This window comes from Nicotiana tabacum, chromosome 2 (assembly GCF_000715075.1).
Source record: "Nicotiana tabacum cultivar K326 chromosome 2, ASM71507v2, whole genome shotgun sequence".
Taxonomy (NCBI): Eukaryota; Viridiplantae; Streptophyta; class Magnoliopsida; order Solanales; family Solanaceae; genus Nicotiana; species Nicotiana tabacum.
In genome coordinates this window covers 91,437,093-91,464,029 of record NC_134081.1, presented here as the reverse complement: position 1 = coordinate 91,464,029, position 26,937 = coordinate 91,437,093, and the positions used below count along the sequence as shown (strand labels likewise).

Sequence of the window (26,937 nt, the reverse complement as noted above, 5' to 3'; positions counted from 1 at the left end):
TGGTTGTACTCATGCTACACCTTACACCTTGTGTGCAGATTCAGGTAATTCCGGTCACGGCTATTGCTGATTTTGCAGAGTCCAGACCTTCAGAGATCATCGAGGTAGCTGCTTGGCATTTGCAGACCTTGACTCTCCTCCCTTATCTTTTAGTTTATTTATTCAGATTTACTTTCTAGACAGTGTACCCGTCTTTGTCATTTCGTAGATGTTCATATACTCAGTGGCACCCCGGTTTTTGGAAGAATTTATGTATTGAGTTATGATTTCCTATCCTATTTTAAGAGATTTTCCTTTATTTAAACTATTTTAGTATCTTTTAAAGATTTAAAATGTTGAAAATGTCTAAATAGTCGGATTTCCTAGTATCATGATAGGCATCATCACGACGGGTTAGTTTTGGGTCGTGACAGGTCGGCGGTGAGGCGACACTGGAGGTGGTCGGAAAATTTATCGTTGGAGTTTCGGGATGAGATTGACATCAATAAGTAGACCTTGAGGAGCTCTATCCATTGACGTAGGTATTATAGCATGAGGCGATCTAGAACTTCACGAATTTGAGAAAAAAATGGGTGACTATGGTTTCAACTTTTGCTAGATTCGTGGAGATTGAGAGGGAGTTTGAGGATTTGGGGTCTGGATTGGCGTAGAGAATAAAGAGAGGAAGAGAATGGTGTAAAAATAGGGTGATTTGGTGGAGCTCCGCTGGCGGAGGACGGCAGGTCTGAGGGAGAGGGGATAGGGTGTGGAGAAAGAGAAGAGAAGGGGAGAGATAAGGGAAAATGAGGGCAATATTTGGCTAACCTAGGCTTTAAATACCTAGGATGACAAATGATGAGAGCTGTTGGATCAAGGAGAGATGAAGGGATGGGATTCGATCTAGCTTCATTTATCAAAACGACGTCGTTTTGGGCGTCTTTCAGACCACATGGTTTGGACCGGGTCCTAGGCTCGAATTTGTGGGCTAGTTTTGGCCCAATTCGGCTAAATAAAGTATCAACCCAATCCTTTAACCCCTTATCAAATATTTTAACTATAATCTAATTCAAAAACTTATAAATACACACATAATAATCATTAACCACTAGCAATCTAAGATGAAACCCTATCAGGCTAGCCTTACACTCGGTACGAAATAGAAATTGCTCAACTACGTCCTAACCTACACCCCTAATGCTCGACCTCCACTCCTTCCTATCAAAGGCCATATCCTCGGAAATCTGAAGCCACGCCATGTCCTGCCTGATCACCTCTCCCTAATACTTCTTAGGCCGCCCTCTACCTCTTCTCGTACCCACCAAAGCCAACTGTTAACACCTCCTTATCGGGGCATCTGGGCTTCTCCTCTGTACGTGCCCGAACCATCTAAGTCTCGATTTCCGCATCTTGTCATCCATGGGAGCCACACCCACCTTCTCCCGAATATCCTCATTCCTAATCTTATCCATCCTGGTGTGCCTGCACATCCATCTCAACATCCTCATCTCTGCTACTTTCATCTTCTCGATATGTGAGTTCTTTACTAGCCAACACTCTGCCTCATATAACATGGTCAGTCTGACCACCGCTTTATAAAACTTATCTTTGAGTATTAATGGCACTTTCTTGTCACACAGGACTCCAGATGCTAACCTCCATTTCATCCACCCCACCCATATACGATGTGTGACATCCTCGTCAATCTCCTCATCCCCCTTGGATAACCGACCCAAGGTACTTGAAACTGCCTCTCTTGGGGATGACCTGTGATTCAAGTCTCACGTCCATGCCCGCTTCCCTCGGCTCGGTGTTGAGCTTGCACTCCAGGTATTCTGTTTTAATCCTGCTCAACTTGAAACCCTTAGACTCAAGGGTCTGTCTCTAAACCTCCAACATCTTGTTAACGTCGCCTCGCGTCTAATCAATCAGAACTATGTCGTCAACGAATAACATACACCATGACACCTCCCCTTGAATATGGTCAGTGCGTCCATCACAGGACAAATAAGAGGGGCTAAGCACATATCCTTGGTGTAGCCCATAACATGCAAAATCTAGTGTTAAGTGAAATTAAGCCTAGATTTTGCATGTTATGCAAATGAAGTGAGTTGCCAGAATGATAACTGCTAGTTTGGGATCGTAGTTATATATTCTGGCATTTTTTTCTTGAATCTTGATATAAACATAATTGAGGTGTTTTTACGTTATAAAATTAGTTATGACATTGCCGCGATAAACAAAAGTTAGGTGATATTCTAAGACGCAAATTTCGCCGGGCAATTCCGGAAACAGGGAAAATAGTGAAACGAGCCGTTATTAAATTCGGATCCTGGTATAGCATAGTTGGGACCCGAGAAGCTTGACCTTTTTCTCATGGTATAGGCAGCTTCACTTCACAACTCTCCGTGACTTTGGTCCGCTGATTTACACGTTAATCACCGAAAGCAAGGTGAAAAAGGATACAAATTCACAATGGCGAGGAGACGGTTGTTGCTTTTATTAAAGCCTTTCGATGTGTTACCGACAAACCAATCAGATAACATTTTTCATTTCAGAAACCCTAAGGTAATCTCACATAGTTAAAGTAACTTATGTTTTACCGTCTTTTCTTTCTCTGTTGTTGCTACATTTGTTAAAAGCTCAGGAAATGTCTGCAGGATCATGGGGTAACTCGTTCTAATTAGTACGTGTATTTTAAGTGTTTGATAATATGCCAAAGCCAGTTATATGCCTATTTCTTCATTCAAACTTATGTACCTCCTGGTGCAACCATGGTGATTGCTTAGAGCTCCTCTTTACTATATGCATTTGTACTAGTTAAGGCAATGGACACAGCTAGCCCGCTCAGTGGTGTTTTCGGTTCAGTGGTGGAGCTACAGTGGCCAAAGGGTGGTCAGTTGAACACCCCTCGCTTGTGTATACATGTCAAATTTTACTTTTTATACATACATATTAATTTGAACCCCTTGATGCAATCGAGAGAGGTAGCCTAGTGGCGAAGGGTGTTTAAAGTGACTTGAAAAGTCGCATTCGTTTTGGTCTGTTCGACTTTGTATAATTAAAAATTGGGCAATAAATAGATCCCTAATAAGTCAAGATTTTCTAAAATGTCTCAAAGAAAGAGAAAGCAGAACTAGAAGAACGCCATTTACTCTTGTTTGAAACTGGTGCTTCTAGTTAATTTATCGATTGTTACTTGCATAATTAATTACGTGTAAAAGCTTGAAACTTTGAAGTATACAGGCAACTGACTGGTAACATCAGGTTGATTCTGGTAGTCCATGTCTTGAAATGACCAGGTAATACGTTATTGAATTTAGAATAGCTCTCAACTCTTGAGACTCTTTGACCAATAATAACTAGCAGATGATTTGCATTCCAATCATTTTGAACATGACAGTCATTTTTACATGTTATTTGACAAATATTTGAAGTCCCTAATGACTGGCGTATGCCTCAATTCTTAAAGTCTGCTGCTTCAGTAGGGTGAGACTTCTTCGCATGAAGTTATTGCAGGTACTAAAATATCTAGACAATAGACGTCTGGTTCACAAGGAGGCTATAAAATTCTGTCAGAACATCTTGAGGAAAAAGCTTGTTGACTGGGAAGCTGTTTATCGTTTTAATCTATCTCGGCCGATCCGTGATGTAGATTTAGTAGTTACAATAGGAGGAGATGGTACATTATTGCAGGCAAGCCATTTTGTGGATAATTCGATTCCTGTTCTAGGAGTAAATTCTGACCCAACTCAAGCAAAAGAGGTTAGCTCATTCTGCAACTTTTAATGGTTTGTGGCTATCAATTTCTTCACAATCCATATTCAGTTCTGTCTACGATGACTTCTATTGCAAGTCACTATGTCACTTTTTATGTGGTTTAGGTTGAAGAATACAGTGAAGAGTTTGACGCTTCAAGGAGTACAGGATTTCTTTGTGCGGCAACTATCAAGAACTTTGAACAAGTGAGACTTTGTTACTTATTCTTTAAGCTTTCTCATAAATATACTAATGACTTTGTATGATTGCCCGTGATTAGTTTGATGTGCTAAAATACTATTGAATATTAACACAACAACAACAACAACCCGGTGAAATCCCACAAGTGGGGTCTGGGGAGGGTAGTGTGTACGCATACCTTACCCCTACTCCGGAGGAGTAGAGAGGCTGTTTCCGATTGACTCTCGGCACAAGGAGATGGAACGAGACTATGCAGCAGTAACAGCAAAAGAAACCAGAAAGATAACACCACCAACACAATAACCGGGAAATAGAGAGGAAAGCAATAACACTAAGCAGTAATAATGGCATAGTACTACAGACGCAATGGAGTAATATGGACACACCAAGAGCCACTAACATCCTAAGGCAAATCACTACCAGACTAGCTTCCTACAATACTATTGAATATTAACACGTCAGAGTAAATTCAAGTGTATGCTTATTGATATAATTATAGGGTTCTGTGGAGATGGTTGGTTTTCTGGTCATCGTGGTGCCTAAAGTTTGTTTTTAGTTACTCTTGCTATCGCCAGTGAGACTTGACTCTAGTGGCAAAGCAGAGCCCATAACCTTGAGGTGTAGGGTGACTTGTTCTATTTATGTTCTTTTCTGTGTGCATGGATGATTTTATGGAACTGTCTGGAATTATATCACGTTCAATTACTTTGTCCTTATTTGTTTTAAGGTTCTCTCGTACTGGATCACACTTTTAAAAGAGCAAAAAGTTACTTTTGTTCTCTACATTCCAATTCTGCATTGAAGTTTCCAAGAGATCCTGTTCTTTTATGTAATGGTTTGTTACCACTAGCTAAGAAAGCTTACTACGGGTGAAAGATTAGTTCTTTGAACTACAGTAGGGGAACTCTTGGGAAGAAACTAAAGATTGAAGTAAAGTAATTACTGGTCTTCAAAAACTATGTCCATGGATCATCTTTTGAACTAACTAAGTAACTTCACACACTTCAGTTATTATGTCCGTAACCTGCAAACCTGGAGCATAGAAACTTGTTTATTTCAGAATGCCACAGAGTAACGTGCATGGGGATCAAAAGCGCAAATTGTTGTTCCAAAAATCATGAAACAGTCTGCTCAACACAGTGATGTCCCTAGATATCTTCTAGTTGTATCATGGTTGTGTTTTTTGTTTTAGTAGGGGGCTAAGCTGACACTATTTATTGTTAACCATCTCTTTTTACGATGACTTGCTCCAGCTTGGGTATTGTTAGTTTCTTCTCATGTGGAGTTAATGTATATAAAAGGGGTGACTCCCAACACAAATTAATCATTCATGCTCAGAGAAAGCAAATTCACTTTCAGGTAGGAACATAGCTTTTTCATTCTCATGCTGCCACAACTCTTGCTTTACGATCTTTTTTCTCTTGTAGGAATGGGGGGTTTAATTTTTAAAAGGTGCTCAAGGTCTTAACTATTAGTCCTCTGTTGCAGATAATAGATGACATCCTTGAAAATCGTGCTAGACCTTTTGAAGTCTCAAGGATGTCAGTCACTCTCAACTCAAAGGAACTGACGCCTTACGCACTTAATGATGTTTTGATTGCTCATCCTTGTCCTGCTACAGTTTCCCGATTCTCATTCAGGTAAATGTTTTGTTTGTTGTAGCATATGAAGCATACTTCCCTTCTATGCTGCTTTGGAAAGGTGCTTAATGATGTTTTCTCTTCACAGAACAAAGAAAGAGGACCAGTCTTGTTCTTCTCTGGTGCATTGCAGATCAAGTGGACTTAGAGTGTCAACAGCCGCTGGGTCAACAGCTGCAATGCTTTCAGCAGGTGGATTTGCAATGCCAATTTTATCCAAAGATCTCCAGTATATAGTGAGAGAACCCATTGCTCCTGGAGCTTACAATAGCCTGATGCACGGCATTGTGAAGCCTGAGGAGTTGATGGAAATTGCATGGTATTGCAAAGAGGGGCTGATTTATATTGATGGCTCTCATCTTGTCCACTCTGTTCAATATGGGGATATCATTGAACTCTCTTCCAACGCTCCAAAATTGAAAGTTTTCTTGCCATCCCACTTGATATCTTGAGAGCACAAACATATAGAATTGAGTTCTTGTAAATTTGATTGCATGAAGGTGTAAAGGTCGGTCAGAATCTCCTTTAACTCTTGTAGCCTTTTGTGCTGGTGCACAATGCTAGATGGTGGTAGCTTTACTTTTTCACAGCTCAAAAGCTGCAGGGAAGATGGTTGTGCGCTAGGCTTCTACCCTCTAGACATGTAACTCCTGATTAATTGAACTTAAAAGAGGAAGAAGCTGTCAGCTGTGCATCATGCTTCAAAGTAGTCCGAATCAATACAAGAGAGGTAGTTTCAGGTTGAAGAAGCTTATATCCTGAAAGCATTGTTGTAGACTTTTAGTATGAACATTGAGGCATTAGAATTGTGCCCTCCTTAGGGAAGGGTGTTGTTGACGTTTGTCTAGGTTTGGAATTACACACACACACACATGCCTCAATGTTTCCCAGGGAATGAGGCTAAAAAAGCTTTGCAGATAAGTTATGCGAGGATTATTCACTGTGAAAATGTTATTGGATAAATTTTCAGGACTAAAAGGAAATTTAGCAGTGTAAGAATATCGGTAACACTTTTGTTCCCACGATGCTACTAACTCTTCTTCAGATAAAAAATGAATTCACTGCTTCTGACAATCACACGCAGGCCAGTGAAGGATCAGTAAAGTAGGATGCTATTGAATAATAGTGGTATAAAGTAACAAGGTACTGTATTTAGGTTGGCGCACTAAATTGTCTGTCGGCCTCATCAAAGTTATCGCCCTCCACACGCTAAGAATCGAATCCATTTAGAAAGGAGAATTCAGATATTACAAATGAGACTTCTATACTATGTTTCAGACGAGAGCTTTTAAGTTAATAATATCTCCTTACAATTATAATAAACTGTTTCAAAGTTTTTTGGATTATGTTTATAGGAAAATGGTTATTTATGATGAATATACAGAAAGAAGAAATTCAGGGACATATATTTCAATTGACTTTCAAAATTAAATATAACTTTTAAAGGAAACCAAAACCTCGACCTGTCAAACCCAAGTCCACAACTTCTTATGCCAAACACGCACAACCCTGTTATTGCAATGATTGATTATTAAGTCAGACATTATAAACTTGCAATCTTTGTTTTAAGTTCCGAAAAAGAAAAACTTTCAAAGATGCCAGAGATAAAAATACTTTAATGGATATTATTGTTGCTAGAGGATGATATTTATATCAAAATCCCCAATTAAAACCAAACACTTCGGTTACAAAAATCACGTGGCACTATAAAATCTCCTTACAAATCCAACTCAGCGGGTCACCAGCCTAAACCCGACACGTTCTCTCTAACACAGCCATTTCTTTTTTCCCAAACTATCACAAAGCAACCATACAAATACTAAAAAATCCAAAACTGAAAATTCCATTTCCCTACTTGGTAGAACCCCACTGTAGAGGGATAGGTATTCTCACAGTTATTCGGTTTTCATTTACTGCCTAAACCCACCACCTCGGTCCCCCTGTAAAACCCACTTGCAGTTGCAGTTGCAGCTGCAGATCTTTTCATTTTTTGTCACTACTTAGCATAGATCTTTCTAGTTTTCTGAACAGAAAGAGGTAATGAAGATTCAGTGTAACGTTTGTGAGGTTGCGGAGGCGAACGTCTTGTGCTGCGCCGACGAGGCGGCGCTGTGCTGGTCCTGTGATGAGAAGGTTCATGCTGCTAATAAGCTGGCTAGTAAGCACCAGAGAGTTCCTCTCACTGGTTCTTCTTCTTCCATGCCTAAGTGTGACATCTGCCAGGTAATATATATTCAACTTTCCTTTTTCTTCATGTATTTACACATCTTCTAATTGAAAGGATTCTGTGAATATTGTAATTCCTCGAGTGTACAGAATTCAACATCTGTTATTTTGACTTCTATATTTCTTGTAGCATCAATTAATCATAGATTAAGTCGAGGTCTTTGACTTATTTTTACAAATATCTTCTACTTAAGATTAGTTTAATAGAAATACCGGTATTTATTTATTAAATTTTATGACTCAGAGGACAGCGATGTTTTGGTTGATTGACACTACTATTATATAAGTAAGTCTTATATTGTGACTGCTGCTGCACTAACTTCGAATTTTTTGTTTTCTGGAATCATATGTAAGTAAAGTTAATATCTAGGTGCCAATCTTATTTTATTGGAAGGTAGCCAGCCGGTGCCTGATGGAATAGTCGAGGTGGCCCCGACAACATCGTCATTAGAAAAAAAAGGAAGAGAAAGAACAAAATAAAGAAAGGAGATCCGGGGTATTCTTTCCCGCAACCTGCCAGGGAGTGGTTAGGGCGATCCTCCAGATGTTGTGCACTGATAGACATATGGAGGTCTAAGTTAAAATTTCCTGCCATCTTGATTGGTTATGGTTCCACCGAATGCTGCTGATTCGTGGAACTTAATGTAGGATATGGTTCGCATATGGCATTTGGAGAGCTTGTCTGGAGCTTCTTAGTGTTGAACTATGGTGTACCTGTTTTGTTTATTTGGCAGTCCCTTTAGTGAGATATTAAGAAACAGAAACATTAATCTGGAGTCTTGGCATAACCTGTTTTCCAGTTCATAACTATGAATATTTATAGACGGAAAACTATGTGGTTAGCTCTTGCAACCCACACCTCTTGTCTAGGGGAATGCACTTCTCAAAATATATAAATAAAAGGAAAAGAGAAAAAACCTCTTCTCTAAAGGGGATATAACTCCATGTTAAGAAAAACGTATAGAAGCTCAATTAATGGTTGAAAGCTTAAGATCGCATACGATTTAATGAGCCTGTTGGGATATGTAATGCTCATGCAATCATTTGTTCCTATAACTTCTCTTCTAGAGAAGATCATGTGCTCATCATATAAAATCATGAACATCACCGAGCTTTTACTCTATTGTAACTGCAGATGTTTAATCACCTTCAGGATTTTGTTTTAGTTAGTTGAATATCGTACAGTCATATGAGGCAGAAGTTACCCATTTGACTTAGCAAAAGTGATTTCATTTTCTTTTCTGGAGTTGATTTGACTGGCTAAGGTTTCTGTTTACCTTTCCCTTTGTGGAGCCAAAGCAGATATGTTTCCTCATGTTTATCAGATTTTGCTACTTTCTAATGAAAGTCCTCCTCTTCTGTGCTTCAGTATATTTTTAGATGTACATAACCTATGTTTGTCTATCTGTAATTGATGTATTATCTCAGTTTTACTACTGTTTAACTATTTTAAATATTGATAAAAGGATCCTATTTGTGCAGGAAGCAGTTGGCTATTTCTTTTGTCTCGAGGATCGGGCTTTACTTTGCCGAAAATGTGATATTGCTATTCACACAGCTAATCCTCATGTCTCAGCTCACCAAAGATTTTTTCTGACTGGAGTGAAAGTAGGACTTGAACCTGTTGATCCTGGTGGTGCGTCATCCTCAGGGACGTCACAGTCCATTCAGAAGGTTTCAGAGGCAGAGTCTGCTCCACTTTCTAAACGAAATGCCCCAATATCGTTGGATGCTCAATTTAACAAAGTATTACCTCCCCAGGCAAGTGGTCTTGGGGATTTTGCTCCTAGTAAGTCTGCATTTGCTGGAGGTTCTGCAGCTGGAAGTATTCCGCAATGGCAGTTTGATGAATTTATTGGCCTGAACGATTTCAATCAGAATTATGGATACATGGATGATGGATCATCTAGGGTACGTTTTTAAGTCTTAGCTTTTGTTGTTTGTTGTATATACAATGGATATTAGAAGAATTTCTTGGACTGCATTTCAATCAGAAGTATGCGTACAATGGATGACTGATCATCTGAGGTATGATTTAGATCTTATTTCATTATTTATTCTTTTAGTAGTTCGCCTTTTTTTTTAATTATCTCCTTCACTAGACTTGGTTGTACTGGACTAATCATCTAAACGTGAGAAATCCCTAATCTTGTGCGGTCGTGTGGCATGCGAGCTCTGTTATGTGTACTTCAGGGTTTAAGTTGTGTACATGTATTTGCCCCAACAAGGAACCTAGAAAAACATCTTTTTATCTGAAGACATGAAACTGGAAAAAAATGAGCTGTGTGGTTGGACTATCTGTTGGTTGGACCACTTTAGGCGGAATCGACATTGTTAGCCCCCAATTCAATCTTTTAATTGTACAGATACATTGCCACAAACTTGCCCTTCCCCTGTCATATGGCAAACACTTAGGTGCTAAAGATCTTTAGAGTATTGCCATATTGGTGGACTTGCACTTTGCCAACTAATCCATGGGATCTCAAATGCTTGGAATTCTGAGTCTTGATTAGGGTTCAATATAGACAGTCAAAGCGCAGGGTTCAATATGGACAGTCAAGGCGCAGCATCAATATTAGAATGTGTCCGGATTAATAACCTTGCTTAGGGTTGTGATTTTAAGAAGCAGCTTTAGCTATTACGTCGTGCTCTTCTTTTTTTTTTTTGGCTACAAAAAATATGCCTCTAGGTGTCAATCACATTATTTTTTTCTATGGGTGCTTAGTTGTTAAAGAAACATTTCCGACCATATATTTTCTAAATATGACTAGTCAAAAGTGGTGATTCATGTTGGTGAAGGTATTTTATTGAAGAGTTTGACAACATTGTTTTTGACTGTAAATGGTGGCTCATGTGTTTCACCATCACTTGACTTAGACAAGACTGGCGTAACCCAAGCAGACTGGGTTCTATCTTCATTTATGATTTTTGCTCTGTTTCAACTATGTTTCATTTTCCCAAAGGAAATTTTCAGTCTATCTCTTACCTCTTTGCCAAAGTTGAATGCTTAGATAAATAGATAATCTGTTCAATGGACTATCAATAAGTTGCACAGGATTATGTTCAATAATCAGAGTGGCTCCTAATTTAGTTCTTCTTGCATTGAAATCTATCAGGCGGATAATGGGAAACTTGGAGAGTCAGACTCTTCGTCTATCTTGAGATTTGAAGATGAAGAACTAGACGGTGATGAGTGCCTGGGTCAGGTTCCAGACACATCTTGGGCAGTGCCACAAGTACCTTCCCCACCTACGGCCTCTGGACTTTACTGGCCCAAAACTTACCAGAATCCGTTTGATTGCTCAATGTTTGTGCCTGACATTAGTTACTCCCCTTCGCATAACCTTCAACAGCGACCTCCAAGTGGTACTAGTCTGAAACGAAGAAGGCAGTGTTAATGCATTTTCCCCAAGCTTTTCAACTCACATTAGTGATAGGTGTTTCAGATCCCTAAGCTTTTCACTCACGTTAGTGATAGGTGTTTAGATAGAGTGATTTGTGGTAGTTGAAGTTTGAGTTGAAGTTATTTGAGCAATGACTCATGTGTGTTTCTCCTTTGTAAGTAATCTGCCTTGTTTGCTGCAGTTACATAGAACTCACATTAATGTCAAAAGTATATTAGTTCTACTCCAATCCCCAGAAGTTGTACAAGAAATGAAAATGTTTCTCAAGATCACTGTAGACTGTATTCCAACAATTTGGAACCAAAGAAAAATGGTTGTTGCTCGCATCTTTCAAATGACTCTTGGTAGGGATGGAGGAGCTGTTTAAACTTCAGGAGATTGTGTTTTAACTCCATTATAACAGTTAAAAGGTGCTTCCTTCAATCCATCCATGGTAATCTTGTTTTATTCTTTAGAATGCAATGAGGGTGGATTTGAATCATACTTTTGCTTCTTTTTTTTTCTTTTGTGGGGGGGCACTTGGTGCTATTAAGAACAATTTGAACTTTGGAACATGTATCCAGATTATTGATTTTATTGCAGAATGACACCACGGTTTGTGGTGGCCGTTTGTTTTTCCTTTTGAGAAGAAATTTGAGCGGTTACCGACCCAGCGAGAGCTACTATATTCCATTTTTATTTCTCTTCTCCATTGGTTGTTGGAGGCTAACCCAGCAGACAGTGCTAAAATTGTTCAGTGTTATGTAGTGAAATATATATCCTATGCAGTTCAGTAATAGAATTTTGGACTTGTGGTACTACAAATATTGATTGACGATAATTTCAGCAGATTCAATAGTTGTACGCATATGTTCCATGATTTGCTCAATGAAATTTGAACGGGAAAACAAGAGGAGGTTTCAAGAGTCCCTTCCTAAAATGTAGTAACAATGACATTTTAATTTTTGAACTAGTTTCAATGTCCATTCTACTCCTAGTTCCTTGCAAAACTTGGATGTTACTGGATCTTCCCACTTTCTAACTTCTACGTTGTGTTTTTTTCCATCTCTAGCAGTTCCATATTAGTTTGTTTTACTCCGATTGATCGGTTGAGATGGTTAGCACGAAGCAAACTGATTCTCATGACTGAAAGATTTGATCAAAAGTGACTAAAGAGGAAGATTAGCAAAGCAGGAAAAGAAAGAGGAATGGGAGCAACATCTTATTATCTTTGCCAGAACTTTCAGATCATAGAAGCATTTAAGCTTGCTGGATATCGTTCTGTGAAATCAAATTCAGTGGATCAAGTAATAAGTGGTCGAAATGAACAGGCAGCTCACTGGTACCTACCAATTATTGTAAGAGCTATAAAAAGCTTTACAGTTTGGTCCCCTACATTAACACATGCGTTGCTTAGTCTCGCACTGGAGAAATTTGCAAAGTTGGGCTAAAATTGGGGTCTACCCCTGCTAACTTGGTAACAGCTATTAGTATTAGACTATCATATTTAGACAATATATATATATATATATATATATATATATATATAAATAAAGAGTTTAACTTTTATATCGTAATAGTGTCGGATCAACCTAAAAGATAGTAAAGCATAACAACTGAAATATTTTGATAGTGAAAAATTATTTCCACAATCACTACATATAAGTTAAATCCAGGCTCCATGTCCGAAACAGAAGCAAGAAAATTGGCTTTGCTTAGAGCAGTAGATTGGAAGTATTTCGTAATGGCATAGTCCGAATGGCCTTATTTTGCTGATAATATAAATTATTCTTTAGAAGCTTTAAAAAGACTTTAGAAAAATAAACGTGCTAGCCTTTTACTTTACGAATCTTATAAATTAGTTGTGGTTGCCCATCCAGTGCCAGGGAGCCATTTTCCTTTTCTTTTTTTTGGGTCACTTCAATTGTACGTAATTTATTATTCGTCAGGGACATTGTGCCCTCCCATTAATGTATGCCTGCAATATTGACTTAGTAGACCTCGAAAACCTCAAAATAATTAACAGTTCACAACTTCACTGCAACCAATAAATTTGTAGCACGGAAAACAAAATTTAAAGGGGAAATAAATAAAATATTCCTGAGAATTTGTGAAAACTATGCATTCAAATTTCAAATTTAAGCATGGAATTGCTCAAACTGAATTCATTGCCTACAGTACTAAGTATAACCTCTCTTTCAAACAAACACAGCAGAACAGAACCCTATACAAATTAATTTACAGAACTCAACTCATCACTCAGAGACACTTGTTATTCACTCTTTTAAGGATAATAATAATCAGTCAAATTTTTTGATCAGGAGAAAACTGAAATGAAATTGAAGAAATTCTACTTGTAATAGTGTCTAAAATTTCAGAAGCAGAGGGCCTAAGGCTTGGTGAATCACCTAGGCATAATCCTGCTAGTGAAACCATAGACTTAGCTTCTTCTAAATCATAAGCTCCGTTAAGTCTTGAATCCACCATTTCTGCTACCTTAGTTGCATCCCTTAATATATTACCAGCTTTTGATATTAGCCTTTCTCCACTATCAGAGGAAAGTGCTTCAAACCCAGATATTAATTCCAAAATAATTATACCAAAGCTGTATATATCATTCTTTTTTGAGGCAATGCCAGTTCTTAAATAGTGAGGATCTGTATAACCTGGAGAACCAAGCATCATACGATTCGTCGACGAATTTGGTGGCAAAATTGTTGAAGAAAATCCCATTTTTGCTGACCCAAAATCACATAACTTGCAATTGAATTTCTTGTCAAGTAACACATTTGAAGCTTTTATATCACCATGTACTATAGGGAGTGTACACTTATCATGTAAATATTCAATAGCTTTAGCAAGTTGAAATGCTATAGCTATACGATTTTTCCATGACATTTTTCTAGCATCAATACCGTGTAACTTCTCCTGTAAAGTCCCATTTGAAACATACTCAAATACCAACATCCCTTCTTCTCCATTATCACAGTAACCAAGAAATTTGACTATGTTTTCGTGTTGGATTTGAAGCAAAATATCCAATTCTTGCTTGTAAACTTTCTGAAAACGTTCACTGCTTAGGTCTATTATTTTAACAGCCCCAAGCAGTGAATCAGGAAATTGTGCTAAATAAACTGTGCTAAATCCCCCATAAGCAATTAACCTAGACCGTGACAAATTCATAGTAAATTTCTCCACCTCATCACACGTAAATCTCCTCACACCAAACTTTTTTAAGCAGTCCTTATTTTCCTCTTCATCCCCTGCAACCTTAGAATCAAGAACTACGCTCCGTCGCTTTAACTTGAACCCTAAGCACTTGAATAAAGCCATGACACAAAAGAAAACAAAGAGCAAAATACCCAAAGTAGCACTAGTTGAAATTATAACTCTGTTGTATTTCTGATTATAAAGGGGTGGTACTGCCGTCGGTGGAGTGGCTAAAGGTTGTGAAGCAACGGGGAAAGAAGAGGAAGTCCAAAAGAAAAATGTAAAGAAATAGTAGTAATACGAAGGGAAAGAGCAGCAACTACTACTTAACAAAGAACCCCACCACCCACAGACAAATGGACTATTTCCAAGACTAAACTCGTTTGTATTTGAAACTTTCTTCGCCTTTGACAATTTATTACTCTTACCAATGTTGGATGGTGAGGCTTCCATGGGGAAACAACAATATCCAAGAGGGGTTGGATTTTATTCCAAAACCAGAAATCCATCTATACAGATAAAAATAAATAAAGAGTACCCATTAATAGAGTAGGAATAATAAAAGTGGGAATATGAATAGTTTATTAGGTTTATAACCATGGAGGCATGGACGGGCAAGTGGTAAGGCAACGCTTAATTAAATTTGGGTGTTTAATATAATGATCAATTGTACTCCTTCATGCCTTTTTTTTGTGTGTGTTTTAAGATTAAAAAATTACTTAATAGCATTAATTATAAGGATTAATTGATTAAGTTAACCTTTATCTCTTTTGCAAAAACTTTTCTGGGAATTGTAAGACTTTTTTTTTCAACGACCGAAAATCGTAAGGCTAATAGGTTTTTCTAGAAAAATTGTATAGATTATTCATACCTAGATACCACAAAGAGTGTTTGTCCATTAAGACACTAGGATAGTAATCATAAAATTGAGATTTGCTAAAAAATATGTAACAACTCACTTGTTACATCAACTAGCCCCAAAATGATGCTTAGGGCAGGTGCCAGGCCCCAATCAGTAGGAGGGTATAATAGTCACTGCAAAACCTTGGGCATGAGCCTGTGGAGAACGGCTGATGTTGTAAGGATAAAAGGTAGGTTCGTGCACAAAATATTCCGTGTTCATGCATGAAACGAGGAAGACCCAAGAGATGTGATATAGGTAGTCGTCTATCTTGATGCAACCATAATGGATGATTTCATGACTCGATCCGTAACTTATAGGCCACACATAGACAACTTGACCCTTGCACAGAGGCTTTACTTCGATGTTGTAAGGATCGATTTGAGAAAAAAAATAATGTCTTTGTGCAATTATTTTAAATCAAATTTATTAAGTTAAACGACAAATAAAAAGTAGTAGTACTCATGATTAAATCAACATCGGTGGAATAATATAAAAGAGGGAAATGAATAGTTCAAGTTTATATAAAACGTGAAGGGGTGACTAGAAAGGCGACACTTGATTAGATTAGAGTAATTATTATTATTATTATTAATGATATAAATTGTAGTTAGTACATAGTTTTCAGGGGGTAAGTAAAATAAATGAAAAAGTCTATACAAGGCATGAAGAATTGAAGATAGGCGAAGGGAAGATGAGTAGTACTCTCTTTAGTGGTCAACTCAGTCTAATAGTGACATTTCAACCGGCTGTTAGCTACTATCTTCTTTCCATTCTATGCAGGTGGGTCCCCTTTTGTATTCCACGTGTGTATTTGGACATTATAAGATCCGTAAATCTTAGTTTATTTTTGAATTTTCCATTTCTTTATGGTTGGTAGCCCGTGAGTAGTGGCAAATGTCCGATGTTAGAGGCGAAACAAGTACAAGAGGATTTAAAAAGGATTTAAGTGATATAAAATAATAGTATAAAGATTTACTTATATTGGCAATAATTTTTAATATGTGATATGGGTTAGTTATCATTATTATTAGATGATTAATTCATGCTCATCAAAAGTTTACATATAATCATCTACTAATAAATGACATCTTTGTATATATACTGTAAATAGAGAACTTAAACTCTTCGAAAGAAATACTAGAAAGCCACAATATTAGAATCTTTTCTTATGTTAAAGGATTTAACGATTACATATGACCAAAACTTATGCAGAACGATTTTTCGGGATAAAAGATGTAATTGAACCCCTTGCCTCCACCTAACTTTATTCCCCTTGGTGCACCGTCATACTTTTTTTCATGTGTTTACAATGGTAGTGTCTTGAGCAAGATTTCACACACCTTGATTTTTACAATGAATGTATCAGCAATTTTTACTAGTATAGATACCCAGTAACTTTTTTCAATAAAACTTTGACAGATAAAAAAATTTATATTATTTTTTATTTTAGTTGGGATTTGAATCTTAATCACCAAAATCTATACATTTAAATTTATCACTGAATCAAGGACTTGAACCTAACGGACTCAATCTTTAAGATTGTCATTCATTACAATTTTAAGATTACAAGTTAATTCTTTAAATTTTATTAGCTTATTACATGTATATCTACACTTTATGTCAAAAATGATATATGGTTTAACTAAACCTATCAAATCCATGGTCCATTCACCTCTTTGTAATCATTGCATTAGACTTGAACAACATATATAAGAGAAAAAAGTTTTCGTGAATAGTGGCAGCGGCGCACGCATTTTTAGAGGTGTCGGTGAACTTACTATCGAACGACCTACATATATAGTGTACAATTTAAAAAGTATTCCATATTTATACGATAATTCATATTTAATGAGTAGTGAATACTGTATTATTTAGTAATCAATGTTTTAACATCCTAAATCCGACTACCCTGAAGTCAAGATTTTAATGTGAAGTTGTAAGTGGTGAATGCAATTTCAATGCTACTAAGAATAATGAGAAGATTAAATTATTCGAACTTTTTAATATCTTGATCTTTTATTTATCTAATTTTCATCATTGAGGCACCAACCAAATCAAGAGGACTCAACGAATCCTGACAAACATCCCGCGTACGATATTAGAAGTAATGGATTAGGTGTTGTACAAGCGAGGAAAAAACCATACACTGAATTCTTCCTATTTTTTCCCTTTATTTTCTTTTTGGGTTGTTGGATAAACGAAAAGAAAAGACAAGAGAATTAATTTAAGCAACTTTTTCAAGCCACGTTTATCATATAGCCACATGAGCTTTGAGCATGTGATTTGGCCACGAAAAATCGTAAAGAGTGTGCCTTCTCAACCGATAAAGTTATGCTCAATCAAGACCAACACAGGAATAACTAAAAGGTTATTTATTTTTTTTATCATTTTACTTTTTATATTTTTTATTGCATCAGGGGAGGGGAAGGAGAAAGGGAAAGGGGAAAAAAATATTATGCTACCAATGGGTTTGAACCATCCACCTTTTAACGGTGGATTATCAGTAATGGAGTCAGGATTTTTATTATTTGATGTAAAATTTAAAAAAAATAAATACACAACGAAGCTAAGGAGATGCAATACATAATATATATACATAAAAATAATAGTTTTACCTACTTAAACAATATATTTATTCGATGAAGGTCTCTTGGAGCTATGTAGCTCCGGCACTATGGAAGGCAAGGAGCTCGTCAAGTGAGTTAACCTTCAACTATACTAAAAGGATTTTATAACCATTAGGATGCGATAAAAAAATTGAAATTATTTTGCCTTAAGTTACATATTTCATGTTGGTTATCCTGAAAATGAAAAATTATCTTAATATTTATTTCTCATTAAATTTATGTGACACAAATTTAGATTAATGGAATCATGACGAGTTTCCAATACTAAATCCCTAAAAGACTAATAAAGGATCAAAAGTAATTTCATCCTTTAATTTCCATTATTTGGGCATTAAAAAGTTGGGAGTGGCTCCCATCTTTATTTCTTTTTGTCCGCTTCCGTTATTTTGATTTGTTGGCGCAATAAATACGTTTACTAAGAATAACTTTTTCCCGCTAATCACGTCACTATTTCCTTTTATTTTCATATTACTCCCTTGTCATATTTTAACTGTCGCTTTATTTCAAAAAGTTTGTCCCACAATAATTACTAGGATTTCAAGATTAAATTTGTTAACTATTTCTAATTATACCTTTAAATATTAAAAATAGTAGTTCTTATTAATATCGTTCAATTCTCAAGAAGTATTTAATAGAGGTAACTTAATAAATTATATTTTATATTTTTTTAGATGAACATATAAAGAACTAAAACGACAGTTAAAATGAGACCGATGGAGTGTCATTTTCTTACTATATACCAGTACAAATTCCATAATTAGATGAACTGCTAACCTTCAATTAATGCTTTCAACCATCGCTATTTTCATTATGGATCTAATAAATCATCAGCTTGTTTAGCTGTCATCTTCTGTCTGCTATATAAGAATTTAACTGGACACCTTTTGCTGATATTGCTTTTGCAAAAAATTACTCATCCATGTAGCAAATTGATAAAGATATAGCGTGTGTTTTCTTTTCCACATGAATATTTATCACTTAATTATAACTAAATAAAAGTTAGGATTTAAGAAAATTCTGAATATACTGATGAAACATTTTATAATTCATTGTAAGAATCCATAATGAAAGAAAGACAAATAAAAAATGAAACAATTGTTTAAGCCATAAGATATGGACTATATGCTAACAGTAACAATAAAAAATTGAGTATAATCCCACGAGTGAGGTCTGAATATAGATTATTCTTTTCTAAATGAATATTTATCACTTTATCATAACTAAATAAAAGTTAGGATTTAAGAACAGTCTAAATATATTGATGTAACATTTTAAAATTCATTGTAAGAATCCATGATTAAAGAAAGATAAATAAAAAATGAAACAAATGTTCAAACCATAAGATATGGACTATATGCTATCAATAATAATAACAACAAACCGAACCGAAATTTCATGAGTGAGGCCTGGATATGGCTATGGTAGTGAATGTTAAACCTATAACATGCTATAACCAATAAAACCGTTTTAAAATTTTAATTACGGTTATTAACTAATTTGGTATATGTAAATGATACTTCATCAACAAGTTATTCTTGTTGCTTCTTCGTGTGCTTTCACGTATTTCCTCGCATAACAAAATATTTCAACGACACAATCGTTAAAGTAATAGATTATCACCTTAAATTATACCCAAAAAAAATAAATATTCTCATTTCTTTGACACGTCAGTCATATCTTTCCATAATCTCTCTTTTACTACTTCTAGAACACTGCGTGGCTCGAAAGGGACTATTGCTTCAACTGCAAAAAAAGGAATAACATGTGGATTCCCAAACTGGACGGCAAGTGCTTTTTTTTTTAGCTAGAAGACAGTTACATAATTCACATAGCTTGATTTGTCATTACCATGGAAGAAATTAAGCCACACTGGGCAAAGAATTATCAACAAAGTAGAATAATGTTTCTTTTGTTGCTATAAATAAGATTATATCAGTAATGAGTCTTTGACGCTTCTTTCCTTCCTACTTGTATTAGCACCCGCTAAGATGTGCGGATTCTAATCATATCAAATATTTAAGTTATTTGAATTATATATAAATAATCTTAAATTTTAAACTTTCTCAGTAATTATAGATAATCATTGTATATTAAACACTACATGAAAAAAAATCAACCATTTTTTCTATTTTTCTTTTTTGATATCAATCTCGACGGTATCATTAAATCCTAAAAATAGTGAGAAAGTAAAATAATAACTCATATTTATGGCAAAACAATAAAATGTTGAGACTATGAATGACTCTTTGGATACGACTTGACTCTTTACTAATACTTGAACTCTTATTTTGTGCGTTGATATCTCTTAAAAAATATTTATTTTTTAAAATTTCAGTTTCTAAAACTTTATTTTTCAATAATAATTATTTTTATAATAATATAAGTGAAAATATTATCCTTAATTCAAAACTCATTTTAGTTGGCTATCTAAAAATTTTAAAAATTCTTTAGCCGGTGAATTTTTTTTTCCAGTATGACTCCATTTTGATATTTGACATTAACCATGTTAAATATATGAGTTATTTGAATTATATGTAAATAACCTTAAAATTTAAGCCTTCTAAATAATTATAGATAATCATTAGATATTAATTAAGAAACACTACATGAAAAAAGACTAACATTTTCTCAAATCTCGTAGTGATATAATTTTATTTTTGCACTATTCTCATTGGTGTCATTGGAACCTAAAAATAACCACAAAGCAAAATAATAACTCATATTTATGGCAAAGAATAAAGGTTGACACAATATAAACGATTCTTTGGTTACGACGTGACTCTTTTACTACGACTTAGCTCTTATTTGGTAAGACATTATCTTTCAAAAAATATTTCTATTTTGAAATTTCAATTTCTAAAACTTTATATATATTTCAATAATGATTATCTTTATAATGATACAAGTGAAAATATTATCCTTAATTTAAAATTTACTTTAATCGGCTATCTAAAGATATAAATGATTCTTTAGCCGAAATTTTTTTATTTCAGTATAACTCCTTTTTAAGTTTATCGATATCTCTAGCCACATATTTTGAATTTTTAATACCCTATATATAAAAAAAAAAAAAAAATCTTCGAATCATTAAATGTTAAATTAGTTGATTGTTATTATATAACATTGCATATATTATCTTAAAATTGCCAAGTAGTTTATTTTTCGACACCATACTTGGCTTAACCTCAATGCAAACTACTCAAATTGCATTTAAATTCAAATTCGAATATCATATCAGTTTGTTAGTAATAGTGATTTTTAAAAACGACACACAATGTAAATAAAAAAAAAATATTCTAACATTTTCTTATCTTATAATCTATGTATTTGAGTTGAAATAAATATTTGAAATCGATGAGATTAGTTTTCAAAATTTTTTATACTCAACAAAGATGAAACATAAGAAGAAATTCGTTGTCATCTCTTATTTCTGGTTTTTAGATCTTTCATACATTTTTTTCAATATTTATTTTCTTTTATCTTATTTTTTATGTCATTCTTTCTTTTGTTACAAAAAATTAATTTATTTCACTATAAAAGAATGAGTTTTAATAGAAATTATCTACATAAGAACTTTATTTATATTTTTAGTCTTTGGTTGAAATTCTTTTATATTTTCTTTTGGCTTTATCTAATCAGCCTAAATAGGTTCTCATCCGATCACTTAAATTAAAAAATTGAAGGATGTGTAATTTATATATAATCCATATATAATATGTGTATAATCGTGTGTTGTCGGTATATCATCTATTTATATTAGCTATAAAAAGTAAACAATAAATATGGCCGGATATTATGTAAATATTCCATAAGATTTCGATTTTTTGAGTTTATCCATGATATGACTTCTATTATAATAATTTTAAAAACTCTCTACTAATGTTCAAAAATATCTTATCTTTTTATTATCTTTGAAGTAGAAAAAAGTAAAGAGTTTTTTCGAAATAATTTATTTACATTTAAAAAAAATCACGCCATACCAATTTTTTAAAAAATATACTCTTTGTTACACTTGAAAATCGCTATAGAAACTATCAATTAGAAACCAATATCTCTCTTGTTGAGTTCGAGAAAAAAAAAACCTTCACATAATCTAATGATTCAAAACTAATATTCTTCAACGAAAAAAATATTATACTCTTGCAATATTGGCTTGACTGCAGCTAAATGAAGGGGTTTAAACTTATACCTTTCAATTCCTAGAATGTGCTAAATTGAAATTAATGATAGCAATTGCATAACTAAAGTTTTGTTATTTATTTGATGTCCATTTATACAAATTGACTCTTCAAACAAATATTCTTCAAAAAGAAAAGAAAAAAACAACTTTTTTTTTTTAATATTGACTGATTTTTGTGATGTTTCTTTCTCTAGCATGTATGTTTACTTCATTATATATGTAAGTAAACTTTTATTCGATTTTTAAACTCTTTTTTGTTATTTGGATAAATATAGATGTGTATCATATATATTATATTTATTTAAAAAGAAATTCTCTTTGTTCAAATCTAGCTACAGTGTTTTAAAGAATTATAATTATAGGGTTTTAAATGTGAAAGAGTTTTATAGTTATATGGAGTAGTTTTTTTTGCCAAAGGCGAAGTAATATTTAAATAATTAGAAAAGATAACAAAAGTTCCTAACATGATTGCATATGATCATTAACCGAATTAAGTATGATAACATGATTAAAAAAAGATAAATTTTTATTTTAAATTTAAATTCGAATTTTAAAACTTAATCTATAAATTCAAAATTATCTTTTAATTCAAATTCAGTTTTTATATATAGAATAAAGTTACCATATACTATTGACATTTATTAGCTTGCCACTTGGCTTAACCATAATGTCAATTATATATGGTAACTTTATTCCTTTAATATATATAGAGATATAGATATATAGATTAGTAATCTACTAATCTACAAGTCCTGACAATTGGATCTTCCATAAATTATCAAGTGAGTAACCCCAACCATAAAACTGTGCAATGCTGGATATTTTTGCCAAATGACTAAGAAACAATACATTGACACTGAAATGTGCAATGCTGGATATTTGGTAAATTTTTTTTTTTTTTTTGGGGGGGGGGGGGGCATGGATTTGCAGAATTGTTTCTCGACTATAACAATTAACATGCCGATCAACCAAGTCTTGATTCTGATTCGGATGGTATTGTAGACCTGTAAATCCCATTAAAGATCTCTTTTGCATCTTGAGAATATGGTAAGTATGCAATAAGAAGTGGCAATTCAAGCTCATGCTTCAAGTAGGTGCATAGGTTCGTTAACTTTGGAGTATTATTTGTTGCATTAAGACGGCCAAAATACTTCCCAAGGATACGTTGATGACATTGACAACATCATTGTTGAGCTGAATATTAAGGGACACAAAATGGTGAGCAAGTTACTTAGCATCTCAAAATAAACGTTGGACCTCTATTCAGAAAAATACATACCCATTGAAATCCTTCTTTCTCTTGAAGTGAAGCACCTATTAGACTTTCGCCAAAGTTTGCTATCTGGGAGGCAATTACACATATAGCAGCCCCAGGTGCGTTAATCTGGAAACAATTCTTTTGGTAAGAAAAAAAAACTAAATACAGAGTGGACTGAATGGCATTGTATCTGTCATTAGCACAGGCAGTTAAAGCTAAAGATGTAGTGAACAAACATGCAACCGTGTATTTCTGTAGAAATCAATATACATAATCTCAGCCACTGAATTTTCATATAAAAACTTGAGTTATCAAGATCCAAACCACCACCACATGATTACCACTACCACTCCAGCCAGTACACCTTCATAGCATGAAAATCTCTGTAGGTTCACACGAATCCTAGAAGGGAAAGGAGAGGAATAGAATTGCTAACATAATGAAACCCCTTCAGTTGCTCTTTATAATACCATAAACAAGGTTCCAAAAGAGTACATCAATAAGTAAGAATATACAATAAAATCTACGGCAACTTGGAGGCTATCAAGAGTGATATAAGAATCACAACCATGTTCTATTGTGGCCAAGTTTGAAACGGATAGGCATACCTTGCCACATTGATTCCTGGTTTCAACATGCATACCATTGCTAATTTAGGGGTATAAGGAAAATTTCAACAACACAAATGTTAGCGAGCAAATGCGCGATCCTTCCTTTATCACAACCTCAAGAAATAAGCCAAAAGTCCCGTGAAAACATCCCCACTCATCAAGCCTAATCACCCCAATTATGGGAACGTGCTTCTAGTAGCCCGACACTTCATTCTACAACAAATATTCCCCCTCTAACATTTTCAATCTCCTACATTCCAAACTTTTCTTCAGCATTACCTATCACCTAATTCTTTTCTGGTCTCAACCTAGTCCGTTGTAGACCGACCTCATGGTACTAAAAAGTTAATCATATAACAGCACCATGACGCCAAAATTTTCAAAGTGACATTTTTGTTGTCATATTTTTAATCCTCTTATTGGCTAGTTACTAGTATCTCCAGATTATCCAAAAGTACAGAAGAGAAACCACAGCATAAGCAAAAGTTTCTCAAAACTTTGAATGATTCATGAAAGGCATACCTGACCCATTAGATAGCCAACAAATGAAAGGAGAACTGAAGCAAGAAGCCCCGCGAAGGTTCCCTCAGCACTCACAGCACCTTCAGTACCCCGAGGCACTATCTTGAATGTGGTGACAAGATACCTGCAATCGTTATGCAAGTACTCAGCAGACAATTCCTAAAAACACCATTCTGCTAATGACAGTATTGAACAGATAAAAGCGAAAAATGGTATGAGTTGCTCATGGTTTCTTTCCAAAGGAGATAACTTTCTAGCTAGTGCTATCCAACATTGCACGTGAACTACAAAGAGCAGCCTATCAAAGTGTTTAGTAACATAGCTGATCACAGACTTGAGATGAAAACTAAATCACGTAAAACTGCATGTTGCAATATTGACAGGCAATTCAACCGAATTATGACACTTTTCCAGATCCTTAGGTTTTCAAAGGACCAAATTTAGTTGACTCTTTTTCTTTTCATTTTAAATATAAAACCATGGTTTGTGTGCTTTTCAATAGTTCTACAATTAAGAATAAACGAAGCTCCGGAAACAAATAAAGTATGAAATCTCCAGTTTCTATGTAAACATGACACTGTTTTCAGTTGATAAAATTCCTAGTGATTAGCTGGAGGTGAAGAGGCTGTACTCACGTTGTTTTACCATATGCCTTTCCTATCTCGCTCGAGACAGTGTCGCTCAACTTAGTACAAAAACTGGCTACAAATGCAAGTTCCCACAGGCGAGTAAATGCCTCCCCACCAATTCCATTAATCGATAAAAATGCACAAACACAACCGGCTGCACTGGAGCCGATCACGCTTCCAGGTCCTCTCCTTCCTTTTCTCTTCTCTGCAACCCCTTGAGCCTCTTTCTGAGCCATTTTCACCTTAGTCGCAGCTGTACCCTGTTTGGTTTAATTTATTAGTCCAAGTTCCCTGACATCTTTTATAAGTAGGATTTATCAGTCTAAGCACGAGACAGTTTGCCTTGATAACATCCATCATTACATCCAGTAGAAAGACATAGCAGAAGTTATCTAGACGGTCAATGGTGCATTTTCTTTTCACTTTATGAAGTTCCACTGATCCATTAAGAGGGTGCATATTGCTCCTTTTTTTGTTACTTATTACTATTTACTATGACAGTATGACTATTTCAATACTCGTATTTTAATTATATCGACTTTTTTCTTTAATTAGACAACGAAAGAGCTATTTGCGAACAGTTGTTCATGATTGAGTATTTTACTTTCATTTTGTATTGATACATAATTTATCCAACCTACTATCTTCTCTCAGAGAATTAAATGGCAATATGTCATAAAACAATTATGTACAAAGTAGAATCCCTCAAACAACGCCGTAGGAATAAAGCATGTAAATGAAGTTCCACTAATCTATGAAGAGGGTGCTATTATCCTTTTTTTTCTTTTTATTTACTACTATGATGATTTCATTACTAGTATTTTAGTTATATTGACTTTTTTTTCTTTAAGTAGACACAGAAAGAGGGATTTGCAAGCAGATTCATGATTTGAGTATTCTAATTTCATTTTTGTATTGATCTGAAATATGTATAAACATTCCTACTATCTTCTCTTAAAGAATTAAATGGGATAAAACAATATGTACAAAGTAGAATCCTCAAAATAACATTGCACGAATTTAAACATGTAAAAATGAAAAAGATGAAAGTTTTACTTACAATAACGAAATATGTGGCAACAAGAAGAAACCCAGAAGACCCAAAAGCACGCCAAGTAAGAGTACCAAGCAGGAAAGCAGCCCCAATACCAGAAAGTGACAGACCAGAGACTAAAAGTGGAGAACCCAAAGTGAAGATAATTACGTTACTAAGCAAAGCAGATTGCCACGTAGGTGGTGAAGATTGAACCAATTGAATTGCTCTTTCAATAATTCCCAAGTCAGTCACTGATGCTTTGATCGATGATGTTTTTGACATTTTAATTTGATGTTTAGGGTTTAGAGTTGAGGAATGAGGAAAGTAGTTCAATGTGTTTTGGAGATTTGAGTTGAAAAACGAAAATTTTGGTTTTTGATAATGGAGAAGTAATGGGAGTCCCGGCGATGAACAAAGAGTTGAAAAAGCCATTTTTTTTAAGTTTACAGATTTTGACGTTAGATTCCGGAAACCGTGGAGTCGACTTTACTGGAGCCGAAGGCAGTATCTTGTTGGGGTAATTTCACAGACACCTGGGTTTCGCAAATGTGTCATTTGTACCCCCAAGAAATGTTATAGAACATATATTCTTGTAAAAAAAAATTGGAACTTTTTATTTATTTATTTATTGGGATTTAGTAAGCAAAATGAGAAAAGGTAAAAATAGAAGAAATGTGATAAATTGAGAGATGCTCCCTGCCTAATTGTAGGATTTGATGCTATCTAGTTTACCTACACACACTTGTAGATTGAATTTTCTTCTCATTTATTTTTA

At 34.8% G+C, this 26,937-nt stretch overlaps 3 protein-coding genes and 1 pseudogene across 6 annotated transcripts; 2 read left to right on the top strand and 2 right to left on the bottom strand.

Annotated features, from left to right (window-relative positions):
- The first annotated feature begins 2,014 nt into the window (after positions 1-2,014).
- LOC107783860 (NADH kinase) lies at positions 2,015-6,569 on the top strand. 3 transcript variants are annotated; one of them, XM_016604896.2, is made up of 5 exons: positions 2,015-2,544; positions 3,496-3,741; positions 3,861-3,941; positions 5,425-5,576; positions 5,665-6,569. In XM_016604896.2, the coding sequence occupies exons 1-5, from the start codon at positions 2,452-2,454 to the stop codon at positions 6,026-6,028; spliced, it is 936 nt and encodes a 311-aa protein (XP_016460382.1). In that variant the 5' UTR covers positions 2,015-2,451; the 3' UTR covers positions 6,029-6,569. The 3 variants fall into 3 exon arrangements, with proteins under 3 accessions (XP_016460382.1, XP_016460378.1, XP_075092144.1); XM_016604892.2 differs by having other exon boundaries at positions 3,487-3,741; XM_075236043.1 differs by having other exon boundaries at positions 3,449-3,741.
- Positions 6,570-7,177: 608 nt separating this feature from the next.
- LOC107783851 (B-box zinc finger protein 22) lies at positions 7,178-11,824 on the top strand. Its single transcript, XM_016604881.2, has 3 exons — positions 7,178-7,799; positions 9,285-9,713; positions 10,919-11,824. Exons 1-3 carry the CDS (start codon positions 7,617-7,619, stop codon positions 11,198-11,200), a joined length of 894 nt encoding a protein of 297 aa, XP_016460367.1. The 5' UTR covers positions 7,178-7,616; the 3' UTR covers positions 11,201-11,824.
- A 1,461-nt stretch (positions 11,825-13,285) lies between these two features.
- Positions 13,286-14,919, bottom strand: LOC107783842 (putative receptor-like protein kinase At1g33260; annotated as a pseudogene). Its single transcript, XR_012701750.1, has one exon. The product of XR_012701750.1 is annotated as a putative receptor-like protein kinase At1g33260 (transcript).
- A 7,937-nt stretch (positions 14,920-22,856) lies between these two features.
- LOC107783831 (protein VTE6, chloroplastic) lies at positions 22,857-26,725 on the bottom strand. The gene is made up of 5 exons (XM_016604858.2): positions 26,187-26,725; positions 25,133-25,386; positions 24,498-24,621; positions 23,386-23,490; positions 22,857-23,300 (listed from the first exon to the last, which is right to left on the bottom strand). Exons 1-5 carry the CDS (start codon positions 26,592-26,594, stop codon positions 23,214-23,216), a joined length of 978 nt encoding a protein of 325 aa, XP_016460344.1. The 5' UTR covers positions 26,595-26,725; the 3' UTR covers positions 22,857-23,213.
- Positions 26,726-26,937: the final 212 nt, after the last annotated feature.

Coding starts and splice junctions, on each gene's coding strand:
- LOC107783851 (XM_016604881.2), top strand. CDS start 7,617: ATGAAGATTCAGTGTAACGTTTGTGAGGTTGCGGAGGCGAACGTCTTG. Junction 7,800..9,284: donor CTAAGTGTGACATCTGCCAG/GTAATATATATT, acceptor CTATTTGTGCAG/GAAGCAGTTGGCTATTTCTT. Junction 9,714..10,918: donor TGGATGATGGATCATCTAGG/GTACGTTTTTAA, acceptor GAAATCTATCAG/GCGGATAATGGGAAACTTGG.
- LOC107783860 (XM_016604892.2), top strand. CDS start 2,452: ATGGCGAGGAGACGGTTGTTGCTTTTATTAAAGCCTTTCGATGTGTTA. Junction 3,742..3,860: donor ACCCAACTCAAGCAAAAGAG/GTTAGCTCATTC, acceptor TATGTGGTTTAG/GTTGAAGAATACAGTGAAGA. Junction 5,577..5,664: donor GTTTCCCGATTCTCATTCAG/GTAAATGTTTTG, acceptor TTCTCTTCACAG/AACAAAGAAAGAGGACCAGT.
- LOC107783831 (XM_016604858.2), bottom strand. CDS start 26,594: ATGGCTTTTTCAACTCTTTGTTCATCGCCGGGACTCCCATTACTTCTC. Junction 25,387..26,186: donor TTGCCACATATTTCGTTATT/GTAAGTAAAACT, acceptor TAAACCAAACAG/GGTACAGCTGCGACTAAGGT. Junction 24,622..25,132: donor AAGGCATATGGTAAAACAAC/GTGAGTACAGCC, acceptor TAACGATTGCAG/GTATCTTGTCACCACATTCA.